General features: G+C 43.7%; 2 protein-coding genes across 2 annotated transcripts in view; one reads left to right on the forward strand and one right to left on the reverse strand.

Moving 5' to 3' along the window:
• Positions 1–1,304: 1,304 nt before the first annotated feature.
• On the reverse strand, positions 1,305–10,064 carry LOC104393263 (chromosome unknown open reading frame, human C18orf54). The gene is made up of 7 exons (XM_010002747.1): positions 9,785–10,064; positions 7,964–8,659; positions 6,375–6,525; positions 5,120–5,228; positions 3,723–3,854; positions 2,316–2,389; positions 1,305–1,425 (listed from the first exon to the last, which is right to left on the reverse strand). The coding sequence occupies exons 1-7, from the start codon at positions 10,062–10,064 to the stop codon at positions 1,305–1,307; spliced, it is 1,563 nt and encodes a 520-aa protein (XP_010001049.1).
• Positions 10,063–12,490, forward strand: part of LOC104393274 (proline-rich protein HaeIII subfamily 1-like) — a 5,285-nt gene continuing 2,857 nt past the window's right edge. Inside the window, exons 1-2 of the mRNA XM_010002758.1 lie at positions 10,063–10,077; positions 11,048–11,679. Coding sequence (XP_010001060.1) covers positions 10,063–10,077; positions 11,048–11,679 — 647 coding nt within the window. The remainder of the gene's footprint in view (positions 10,078–11,047; positions 11,680–12,490) is intronic.

Below are 12,490 nucleotides of genomic sequence, written 5' to 3' on the forward strand. Positions count from 1 at the left end.
GTTTTCCACCCCAGCAATTTAATTTTCTGTACTCTGACTTCAGCTCTAGCTCAGCATTTGAGCAAGACCAATAAAATCTGTCTGAAACACCCTCTGACATCTCACTTCAGACCTCTGCTCTGACGACACCACCAGGGCCATAAAGTGAGGACATTATCAGTCCCCCACTTAGTAATTCTCAACGGGAAGACAAGAAGAACATGGAACTAACCTCTCTTCCTTTCAGTTTCTGTATCACTTCTCAGAATCAGCACATGCTCATGTCACTGCTCTCATGTGTACCTAAAAATACCCAGATGAAAAGGCAACAGCTCACTGGGAAGGTGTGTTGTCACCCTTTGTTTACTGGCAACACAACACGCCAGGCTACGTGAGATGAGTCTCAGAGGGGGGTACAAAGAGGCTTCCAAATTGTTCTGACACCCCATTTCAGTTCACAACTCAGATGACTACTTACAGCTTCTCTCTGTCTCTCAATCTGCTGCTGCCAAGTGGGCTAAATCCCACTCCTCTCTCCCCTGCATAAGTTTCCAGTGCTTATCTGTGGCTTTCACCAGATAATTCTATTCAATGATGCTGAAAAAAATAAATGAATAAAGGAATGAAATTTATTCCTTGAGGTTCACTGGAGGATTTTACATGCTTTAAAGCCAAGGAAAATAGAAGGAAGAGCAGTGACAAGCAGCTGCTGGACCAGCTCAACTGAAACACATTTTGTGCTCCCCTGTCCTGGTTTAAACATCTTCTAAACACCCTTTTCTCCCTGAAGCACCAACCTTTCCTAGGATGTGACATTCAAAAAGACTTCAGAGGCTTTTTGATACAAGATATTTGGGGCTTTTTTTGCTTAGGGAAGAAGGAGCACACACTAACATCAACTCCAGTCCTGTTAGAAAGAACAGCCCTGAGAAGATTATGTAATGATCTTATTGCTAAACTTCACTGCTTCACTTTGCACGTGATATTGAGTTTCCCCCTGCTTCAACAGGCCCTGTAATGCAGTGATGACTAGAGCTGGCCAAACAGTTCAGTTTGTTGTCAGTTTTTTTGAAAACAAGAGATTCTTCCCCAAAAATTCTCACATTGTTTTAATTGGTCTTCAAAAAGTGGTTATCTTGTCACATTGTTAGACCCTACTGGAAGCAGTAATAATCAACCAAGCTGAGAAGCAATTAATGGAGAGAGTCTGGACAGAAATACTGAATACATCATTTTTGAGAACAGGCAGTGGTTCAGCTTTCAAAAGGCTTTTGACCAGAAGTCAGGCTGACAAATGACATAAATTACACAACATGACAATACTCTTAGATATCAGCTTCACAGATAATTCCTTTTCCTTCTATATCTCCTTCAGGATCACAGGTCAGTTCTTGTTGGTTCTTGTCTTCAACCAGACTTTTCAGATGTGAGAAATGGTGTAAAGTCCTAGAGGAGGAAAAATAAAGACCTGAAAAAACAGTTTGTAAGTTCCTGTTAACATTTAACACCAAATGATGTTGATTTCTTACCAACACCTTAAGTTTGAATGGTATGACATACAGTTTACATCTGTGTCTAACTGCTCCACTTATTGCTTTAGAGATTATAAAATACAATAAGGCTGGTTTTAAAAAGATAAATATTTTTGGAACTGAAATTTTAAATCTTCTCACACACACAATTTCTATGAAATTATTACTAAATGAGTATTGAACCCAGAATGTTAAACACTGCAAAGTATCCTGCCATAAAACAGCATATCAGTGTAGTAACTTTCAGTATTTTAAATTAAACAATCTTTTAATTTTGCAAGACAGTCTAAAACTATTCTGCAGCACTGAGTTTGATTTAAACAGATGCTCTGCATAATACAAACTTGGTTTCCATTCTCAAACTTATTCCCTCAGTCACTTCTAACTGTTCAGTAGGACACTTTGTGTCTTTATCATTCTATGAATGATCTCATTCATGGAATAGGTTTTAAAGCAATTTTTTACTTCACTGTAGTGAAAAAGGTTAAATATTTGGTGCCTTTATGACACACTTCTCCAAATCTGATTATTTTAAAGTCCATTTATGTGTAGCAATAATTAACCCATTGACCTAGATGAAATACCAATGTCTATTTATAGGGTACATCTCTACAACCATTCAGTGGGTATTTCTCTTCTCCATGAACTGCCATGTTTTTAATTATCATTATTATTATGATAACTTGTTCTTAGCAAAGTTTTTAGAGCACATGACAAATCTCTCAGCTCATTTATTTTTCCTTTTTTGCACCTTCTGAAACAAGTTAAAAATACAAAAAAAAAAACCCAACAGTGGTCACTTACTTCTGAACAGAATTAGCAAGAGGGATTATCTCACTGCCACACAGCTTTAATTCATCCTCTGCTTTTTCAGGAAGCTTAAAACAAACAAAAAAACAACACCCAAAAATGTTAACTGAAGGGACAGCAGCTGGGGATGACAGAAACCAGTAAATTATTGATGACGTGTTGCTTTGGAAAATAAGGCCAACAACTTTATAGCATCATAAAGTAATTGAGGCTGGGAGGGAGCTGGGGAGGTGGGTTCCTACCCAAAGCAGAGGCAGCTGTGAGGTTACAGCAGGTTGCTCAGGGCTTCCAGTCAAATCTTGAAGAGCTCCAAGGACAGAGATTGCACAAGCTTGTGCACAGCTTGTTCCAGTGCTTGGTTATGCTCAGGGGTACTTCCTCCCCACGGCCAGTGGGAACCCCTTGGTTCCATTTCTGCCTGTTTCTCATCCTGCCACCACACACCACTTCAAGATTCTGGCTCCATCTTCTTGATACCCTCCTCATAAGTGCAGGCAGATTTCTTTTAGGTCCCCCCAAACTTCCTTCTCTCCAGCCTGAACAAGCCCAGTTCCTTCAGCTCCCCCAGTTGACAAGTGCTGTAGCCCCACCTTGGTGCCCCTCCACCAGCTATTGATGTTTGTCTTCAAGTGAGGGGCCAAATCCTGGGTGCAATATGTTAGATGTGGTCTAATAAGTGCTAAGGGACACAGAGGGACAATAATTCCTCTTGAGCCATCCACACTGCTCCTCTCCTCATAGCCCAGACCCTGCTGTTCCTCCCTTGCTGCCAGGGCACATAGATGGCTCATGTTCAGCTTGTACCCACCAAAACCTCTTGGGCATGTTCACCAGGGCAGCTCCCCAGCCAGGGATACACACACATTGAGCACTGCAACATTATGAAAAAGGTAAAAAGAAACAATGAAGTCTCCAAAATCATTTGGAAACAAAATTGCCATAAAATACCAACTCGGTGATGCCCAAGGATGCAACGATGGAGAACCTGAGAAAGGCTGGCACTGTAAAAGTTTGGTACGTGCCTCTGAAAGCCTAAAATTAGCAGGGCTATCACCAGCAGGCAACCTTTTTTCCGAGCACAGCGACGGCTGGAGCAGCAGAGAGCACAGCCTGCTCCCCTCAGGCACGGCTGCCTGAAATGTCGCCATCTCCTGGCTCACGACAGCCCTTTCTGCAGCAGAGGAACTGCCGAGCTGGTGCCCTGCAACAGGGGCTGCAGCAACAATTCCCTGCGGGCTCGGGGCATGGACACCTTTGGCACATGCTCCTGTTGCAAACTGGATTGAAGCTGCTGGCAGTGCTCGTCGTAAGGTGACTGGAAACCGAATCAATCCAAGGACAGTTCCTCACCTGCTGCATCCAGATTGGCAAAGAGTAACCATCAGGAATCTGCCTACTCACTTTTTCAAACTCTTCCTTTGGCTCAGCAGTTTCATTCTGGCTTAAGCTTCCTTGAAGTGCTTGGAGTTTAAACAGCATGAACTTCAAAGATTCCAGGGGTCTGTCGTGATGATCTCCACAAAAAGTCTGTTCCTAAACCAAAACCCAAAGAATCTGTTGGTCCTGCAGTGCACATAAGCCAAACCAACCAGGTTTTGATGCTGCCCTGGAACAAGTGAGAAGCTAATTCAGTGAAATCCCTATAAATACATGGAGAGGAAGAGAAGAAGCAGCACAGAAATGCCTCAGCCCTGGCTGGTGTAAAATAATTCAAGACCATGAAGAGTGTCAGTCCCTGTGATGAGGCCCTGACAGCAGTGCTGGACATGCTTCCACCTCTCTACTGCCATAGCAAGCAAGCTCCTTAATGAGAAACTGATTGATTCATGTCATCAGCATCTATAGCTTGAGCAGATATCATAGCAGCAAAAAAAGCAAATTAACTCAGCATGATCCAAATGTGTGGATAATCTAGGAATATTTACATCTGGAAATGTCTGATGATGCCACAGAACCAAGGGCATGGGAAACAGGAGGGATGAAATGCAGGGAATTCACCAGCCAGAGTAATTGGAATTCCTCCTGCACATTGTCAGGTTTTGTGGCAGTTCAGCTCCTTAGGGAAACACAAGGATGTGGAAAAACCTCCAGTCTGATGCTCTGGGAAAACAGAACCTTAGGGCAGTGAAGATTTAAGGACAACAGGGGAGAAAGTCAACAAACCAGTACCTAAATGGACAGTAGGCTTTCCAGCTGGGACACTGGGCTCAGGGCTCACCTCCCGAGCTGGGAAAAGGATCAAGTGTTCCTATACCCCAAAGGAAAGGCTGGACAATATTATGACTGCCAAGATGGTGATTAATATGCTAGAACAGGAAGAAAACAATGACTAGCCAGAGTAATTGCAATTCATGATCCAATTCCAGTGCAGGAGCATATTATTTAAATAAACATATAATAACAAATATATTACTTAACTCATACCCAGCAGCACACCAGCCAGGCTAGGAAATTAGTAGCATTTAATACATCAGTAACAAAAAAAATAAGTCTTCCTTTACTTGAGGCAGGCAGATGATTATTAAAACAAAACATGAGTGTAAAAGTTAAACCATTACTAAGCAAAGCATTTTATATTAGATGATGTCTTGATCATAACTGTGAGCAAGGGTTAGATTATAGGATTTAAAAACTGTTTAACTCCATTGAGCTGAAATCAGACTAAATTACTGCAGTTAGGCTTTCCATTTTAGATGTTACAGAAGAAAAGAATCAATTTATAGTTAATCCCTTTTCTAATATTTAGCACTCTCAGGTATTTTGGGCACTCCTAGAAATAAATACTCAGTTTTACTGACCTGGTTTTTGTCCCGTAAACAGTCTTCCAGGAATTTATGTATGATTTCTGCCTTGGGGAATGAGAGAGCATTCTCCATGTCCTCACAGCACCCAGGCACTGGTGGTTTGCTAAACCAACACAGAACATGCAGTAGAGGATAAAAGCAGGTTTGTTAATGAAGAAGAATTGGTTGAGGATGTGATTTGTGATGAAAACAGACACTGTAGCACTGCAGCACCAAGGGGCACTGAGTGGCCCTGTCAGAACTTTGGTGTATGTGAGAGAAACAACTGTTTGGTCTAGTTTTGCCAATATAATCCAAACCTGGGTAGCCATAGAAGTCAAATAAACAAAAAAAACCACAAAACAAAGGCAAGGTAAGGACTTCTTAGTTGGAATTGATTACATGAGTGTTTTTCTTACAGCTGGAACTCCATCATTAATGTTCAACACTTAAAGAAAAAGAGCTACCTCTGCTTAATGACCTCACATTCTTTTAGTCTCTGAAGTATTTTACTTGAAGGCTGGCAGTGCCACAAAAGGATACTGGGCAAGCCTGACTTCCAGTGATGCTTTCCTGTGTGGCCTTTCTGGTGGCTAGCAGGAGGTCACTTTGTTAGCCTCTCTCTCAGCAGGACAATGACTAGTCCCCCTGCTCTTACTGTGAGGAGGTGTTAAGCAGTATGAGCCTCTTCCTCACACAGTAAATGTTGATAAAATTAGCCAACAGGTCAAAATCTTCTGGGGTAAAGGGAAACTGATAAGACAACACCCAGAACCACACACGCTGACCTGCTTTTTAAAAGCTGTAGGAAATTCTAGTATGGAATTGTAGTCTTCTTGGCTCCTGTGAAATAACTTCCCAGTTTCTGAACAACTGAAATTCCAGTGCTCCAAAATTGCCCTTTTTGGAGAAAATGGACTTCCCTCTCTATTAACTTATTTGTCACAAATTATTAAGCTAGTAAATCTGTTAGTTTAAATTCCACTCAATGTTTTTTCTCTCAAAATAAATATATTTGCATATTAATATATAGTAAAGATCATTAGAAGGCAATCAGTAATATTGATAGCAGGCTTTGCAAGTCAATGGAAAAGCAGTGGACCAATATCCTGCCCTTGGAATTTCAAGCATTCAGCACTAACAAGAAATCTAATAACAAATCCTCTATCAAAATGCCACTGCACCCTTAATTCATCATCTAGATACCAAAGCAATTAAACACATTATGCACTTTCAGGAACAAATTAATCCAAAATACATATTTACTTACACAGCAGCTGGAGCCTTTTCCCATGACCTTTCAGTTTCTAGTGTCTCTGTGGTGGAGGAGCTGCCATCAGGCTCCAGATTCTTTGCCAGGTCTTCAGCTGAACTCTCCAGACCCATGTCAACCTTCAAGGGAGGCAGCCCAAGCTGCCCTTCTAAAAAAACCAAGGACACTTGCTTTCAATGGCATTATTTCCACTTTCTTTTTAATTGTATTAAATACTCCAAAAGAAAATGACTACAGACCAACTGGCACAGGAAACATTTTGCAGGGTGTAACCCAAATCCAGCCCCTTTTGTTAATTTGTTATTGCCTGTCAGTCTCCAGCACTAAGTGGGATCTGCCAAGTTCTGGCCAGGAGAGTGTTTAAAACAGTCAAGTATTTCTCTTCCTAACTCAGATGAAACAAGTGTCATGTGCAGCATTCAAGAGTATTTCGTGGTTTTGACATGGGTTTTCATGCTATGGAAAATATCATTAATATTAATTCACAATACAATGTTAAATATTAATTATTAATACTGTGAGTTCTTAGGTTAGAAAACCCTGCATAAAATAGTAAGAAAACTAAGAGCTGCCTTTTCAGACATCTGGGAGAGAAAACATGCAACACATCCATGCAAACCTCAAAGAATTACATACAGGACTCACATCTAAAACCAGATGGAGGTAAGTGCTCAAAATGACATATACATTCTCATATATATATATTTTTATACCTAACCTGTTCATGATTGGTAACATTTTCTGTGTGAAAAAAGCTATAACCCTGCATTTAAAGCTCATCATGCACACACATCAGAAAGGTATTTGCAGACTTTTGTATATCCAGCATTTTGACACTTTAAAAGCACAACATAAACAACATTTTCACTAAGTTTATATAAACAACCTCTTGGAAAAGGGAAGAGGTCAATATTTATGTTTTATATATTTCTTGAACTTGGACAGAGGTGAAGGTAATTGACACTTAAAATGTGAATCTCTTCTATCAAAGCAAATCTTGCTGATATTTCATATAATACAAAGATGGTCCTTCACCATGGGAGGACCTGCAGGGTGATGCCCTGCAGCAAAGAGGAGAGATTCCCAAGGAAAGCCTTCCCATAAACTGCAGGCACTGGATAACCTAAATATATGGGTTACAAATACCTCCTGCTGACTGTGTAAAGCAGAGAAAAAGACTGCATGATGAATGGTATTTCTTATCAATGTGACAGGTTCAATTACACTATGGTTTTAGGAATCTCTCTCCCCCAAGGTTACACTTCATGTAATTTAATTTAATGCTTGAAATTCTATTAAGATATTTATGGAATTACTGTCATTATCTTGCAGTAAGGTGCAAAATATGCCACTGTAATAAATACTTTGCTGTAAGAGAAACACTTGAATATTGATTTATATATGAAAACTTACAATGTAAAAGCTGCTTAACTGGGTTAACTACAAGTAAGTGTTTTGACTCATTTGTCAAAGACAGAGACTAAATCTGCTGCCCAGTGCAATCCAGCAGTGCTGATTTAAAACATGTGCTTCTTCATACCCTTATATTAAAAAAAAAACACAAACAAATTACATGCAATAGTTACCTCTGAAGGGCTTTTTAGTGCCTCTCAAAAACGAGGTATCAAATGGGCAGCATGCAACTGGGCTGGCATCTTCTACTTGGTTGTCACCTCTCAGATCCAGGAAACCACTTGGGTCAAGAAAATCAGCATTGTCTTTGTCTGCAGAGGGTCCTTCTTTCTGGAGCCAGGCTGGGAAGTACAGCTTGGGGATACTGCTCATCTCTGATACACTGAAGTCAGACTTGTGACTGCTGAGCCAGCCAGGATAATTCTTAAGATGCACAGTGTTGGAGTTCTCTTCCAAAGACAAGGCTCTTGGACTTCCTCTAGAGACAGGATCATACCCAGCAGGTGTAGAGAGGTTCCATTTCTTCAAGTCTTTGTGTGGATCCTGGTGAGCAGCAGCTTTCCCATTCTTCTGAGGACTTGAGGGACTTTCAGGATTGAGAGATGAGGTCTGCTGAGGGCAGAAAGGTGGTTGAAGTGTTCCACTACTCCATCTGTTCCAGCCACTGCTGGGATGCTTTGGTTGAGAAGGACTCTCGACCAAGGGCAGTGACCCATCCTCTGGAAATGCTAACAGATCATCTGTTGTAAGACTAACCAAGTCTGGGTCACACTCAGCCTGCCCTCCACAGGGTGAGGCAAGAAGGCCCAGTCCTCTTTGCTGATTAAAATCTCCCAGTGCTGAAAAACAAAGATATTTTACATGAATTGCTAAACTTAAAGCACAGCAAAGTGAGACACTTTTAAGATCTACACAAAGTGATAATTTAAAGCTGAAAGGCATTATTTACCAGGGGGCACTGAATTACAGCTCTTGCAAGAGTGGTTCTGTTTCTAATCAGAGCCAATTCAAACCCATATGTATTACCCAGTGGGGATAGACCTCACATCCAGAAGCACATTCCACAAAAATCAATGGATAAGGGGCAGATTTTGTTTTAAGACAAAGAAGTGCTTAAAGGAACCCCTTCAGTTAATCAGATTCTGATGTTACTTACATGGGAAAGGAAGCAGATTGTTTTCAAGAAGTTTAAGTAATGATTTACACTGCCCTTAGCACAGAGAAAATTGAATTTCTATTCCATATTCTAGAATTTATTATTGCATCTGTGAACATGCCTGGAGCCCTCAGCACAGGAAAGGCATGGAGCTGTTGCAGAGGGTCCAGAGAAGGGACAATAAGATGCTCCAAGGGCTGGAGCAGCTCTGCTCTGGAGACAGAGTTGGGGTGTTCAGCCTGGAGAGAAGGCTCCAGGGAGACCTTAGAGCAGCTTCCAGTGCCTGAAGTGGCTCCAGGAAAGCTGGGGAGGGACTTGGGACAAGGACAGGCAGAAATGGGATGAGGGGTTTTAAACAGAAAGAGGGGAGATTCACATAAGACACAAGGAGGAAATTATTTGCTGTGAGAGCCTGGCCCAGGTTGCCCAGAGAAGCTGTGGCTGCCCCATCCCTGGCAGTGTTGAAGGGCAGGTTGGATGGGGCTTGGAGCAACCTGGGCTGGTGGGAGGTGTCCCTGTCCATGCAGGGGGGTTGGAACTGGATGATCTTTAAGGTCTCTTCTTTCACCATTCTATGATTCCAAGCTAACACGGTCATGAATTCTCACCAACCCACCAAGCTTTTACAGAAAAGCACCCCAGAGAATGACAAATCTTGCTGGCCATGACCCAGCACCACTGCCTGTGCCACAGAGACTTGCAAGCAGTTGTGCAGGGACTGTTCCTTCAACAAAACACACCTGGTATGAGTCAAGGAGATGAAATGCCATTGGAAATGGAAAAATAAAGAACAGCAAACACCAGAACTTAATTAAAAGCACATTTGCAGGAGACATACCGTGTGTTTCTTTGGCATGCTGTCTTGAAAAATTGACTTGCTTGGGAGTGCTTTGACATATGCAGATTTTTCCAGTGCTTACTCCTGGGGATGTGAGACTTAAATTATAATCTTCAATATAAGCCTCCAAAGCCTCGGATGCAGAGCTGTAAAGCTTGCCCTTGTAGTGAATCCAACTGCTTGAGTGTGGATGATTGCTGTCAATGCCACAGCTTCTTAAAAGAGAAGAGACTGTTGAATCAGGAGAGCAGCCACTGCTTCCTTTCACTGAGCTTGTCATGGTTCTTATCCAGGTTCCTGTTAGGATCTTCAGTCATCTTTTTAATCAATCTACATGGAGAAAGAAAGAAAAAATCACAAGTGATCACCTGTACTGAAATGTCTTCTCAAACTGCAACACATACAAGATATTTTACTTTTGTAATGTAAATTTACTATTTTCCTAAGCCTCTTTAGCTATTCAGCTTCTTGCTTTTCCTCATGAGTTTGTCATAGATACACAACACCCCTAGAAAAGGAAAAGGTGGAAAATAAAGGCTTTGGGGAAAAGGATAAAATCAGGAAAAACTTATTTTATATTAAAACTTTCATAGTGGGTAAAAAAAAAACAACCAAGAGAGTAAGAAAAATCCAGCTCCTCACTAGGCTCTAGAGGAACCTCAGCACCCTCCTTTTGCAGGAAAAAAAGGTTTCCTGTAAGAAATGCTGACATTTGTCACCAAATACACAATTCAGCAAAGACACACAAAACTATTCTCATTTTTTATTTCAGAAACAGCACAAAAGAGAAACTTCCATGGACAGAACCAGCAGCAGCTTAAGATGCTACGAGCATAGGAAGCTGCTGCCCTTGCACATATAACTGGAAGGGGAACACAGAGCAAAAAAAATGTATCTACAAATGCTTTGAATTGCCTTATCTATGCAATTTAGTGGAGTCAAGCTGCCTCTGTAACCCCAAACACTGCCCAGGGAGGAGCTGGAGGTGCAGGCTTGTCCTGATGCTGCAGGAAATGTGTTTGTTTCATCCCTGTAGGCAAAACACCCTTAAACAAGATAGCAGCCTGGGTGCTGAGGAACCAAGGAAGGAAGATTAAGTGCCTTTGCTCTGCACAGTGTGGCACAAGCAATAATTATCCCACAACAGTCTGGGGGAAGAGCAGCAGGCACCAGCCCTGTCCAGGAAAACCCAGCAGCCCAGCCCCAGCCCAGCCCAGCACCGCCAACAAGGCTGGAAAACACCTTTCAGACCATCAAACCCAGCCGAGGATCCCACGCAAGGAGGATCCCACGCAAGGAGGATCCCACACAAGGAGGATCCCACACAAGGAGGATCCCACACAAGGAGGATCCCACGCAAGGAGGATCCCACGCAAGGAGGATCCCACACAAGGAGGATCCCACACAAGGAGGATCCCACGCAAGGAGGATCCCGCGCAAGGAGGATCCACACAAGGAGGATCCCACACAAGGAGGACCCACACAAGGAGGACCCACACAAGGAGGACCCACACCAGGACCCACACAAGGACCCACACCAGGAGGAACCCACACAAGGAGGAACCCACACAAGGAGGACCCACACCAGGACCCCCACCAGGAGGAACCCACACAAGGAGGATCCCACACCAGGACCCACACAAGGAGGATCCCCACAAGGAGGACCCACACAGGGAGGATCCCACACAAGGAGGATCCACACAAGGACCCACTCAAGGACGATCCCACACCAGGACCCACACAAGGAGGATCCCACACCAGGACCCACACAAGGAGGATCCCCACAAGGAGGACCCACACAGGGAGGATCCCACACAAGGAGGATCCACACAAGGAGGATCCACACAAGGAGGACCCACACAAGGAGGATCCACACAAGGAGGATCCCACACCAGGTCCCACACCAGGAGGATCCCACACCAGGACCCACACAAGGAGGATCCCCACAAGGAGGACCCACACAGGGAGGATCCCACACAAGGAGGATCCACACAAGGAGGATCCACACAAGGAGGACCCACACAAGGAGGATCCACACAAGGAGGACCCACACAAGGAGGATCCACACAAGGAGGATCCCACACCAGGACCCACACAAGGAGGATCCACACAAGGAGGATCCCACACCAGGTCCCACACCAGGAGGATCCCACACCAGGACCCACACAAGGAGGACCCACACAAGGAGGATCCACACAAGGAGGATCCACACAAGGAGGACCCACACAAGGAGGACCCACACCAGGACCCACACAAGGACCCACACCAGGAGGAACCCACACAAGGAGGAACCCACACAAGGAGGACCCACACCAGGACCCCCACCAGGAGGAACCCACACAAGGAGGATCCCACACCAGGACCCACACCAGGACCCACACAAGGAGGATCCCACACAAGGAGGAACCCACACAAGGAGGATCCCACACAAGGAGGAACCCACACAAGGAGGATCCCACACAAGGAGGATCCCACACAAGGAGGAACCCACACAAGGAGGATCCCACACAAGGAGGAACCCACACAAGGAGGATCCCACACAAGGAGGATCCCACACAAGGAGGAACCCACACAAGGAGGATCCCACACAAGGAGGAACCCACACAAGGAGGATCCCACACAAGGAGGATCCCACACAAGGAGGAACCCACACAAGGAGGATCCCACACAAGGAGGATCCCACACAAGGAGGATCCCACACAAGGA

This window comes from Chaetura pelagica, unplaced genomic scaffold (genome assembly GCF_000747805.2).
Source record: "Chaetura pelagica isolate M959 unplaced genomic scaffold, ChaPel_1.0 scaffold91, whole genome shotgun sequence".
Lineage (NCBI taxonomy): Eukaryota > Metazoa > Chordata > Aves > Apodiformes > Apodidae > Chaetura > Chaetura pelagica.

Excerpts from the sequence above, each read along its gene's own strand:
- LOC104393263 (XM_010002747.1), bottom strand. The coding sequence starts at position 10,064 with ATGACAAGCTCAGTGAAAGGAAGCAGTGGCTGCTCTCCTGATTCAACA. Across the intron at positions 5,229-6,374 it reads GAAAAGGCTCCAGCTGCTGT|CAAACCACCAGTGCCTGGGT; the intron begins GTAAGTAAATAT and ends GTGTTGGTTTAG. Across the intron at positions 1,426-2,315 it reads CTTGCTAATTCTGTTCAGAA|GACTTTACACCATTTCTCAC; the intron begins GTAAGTGACCAC and ends TTCCTCCTCTAG.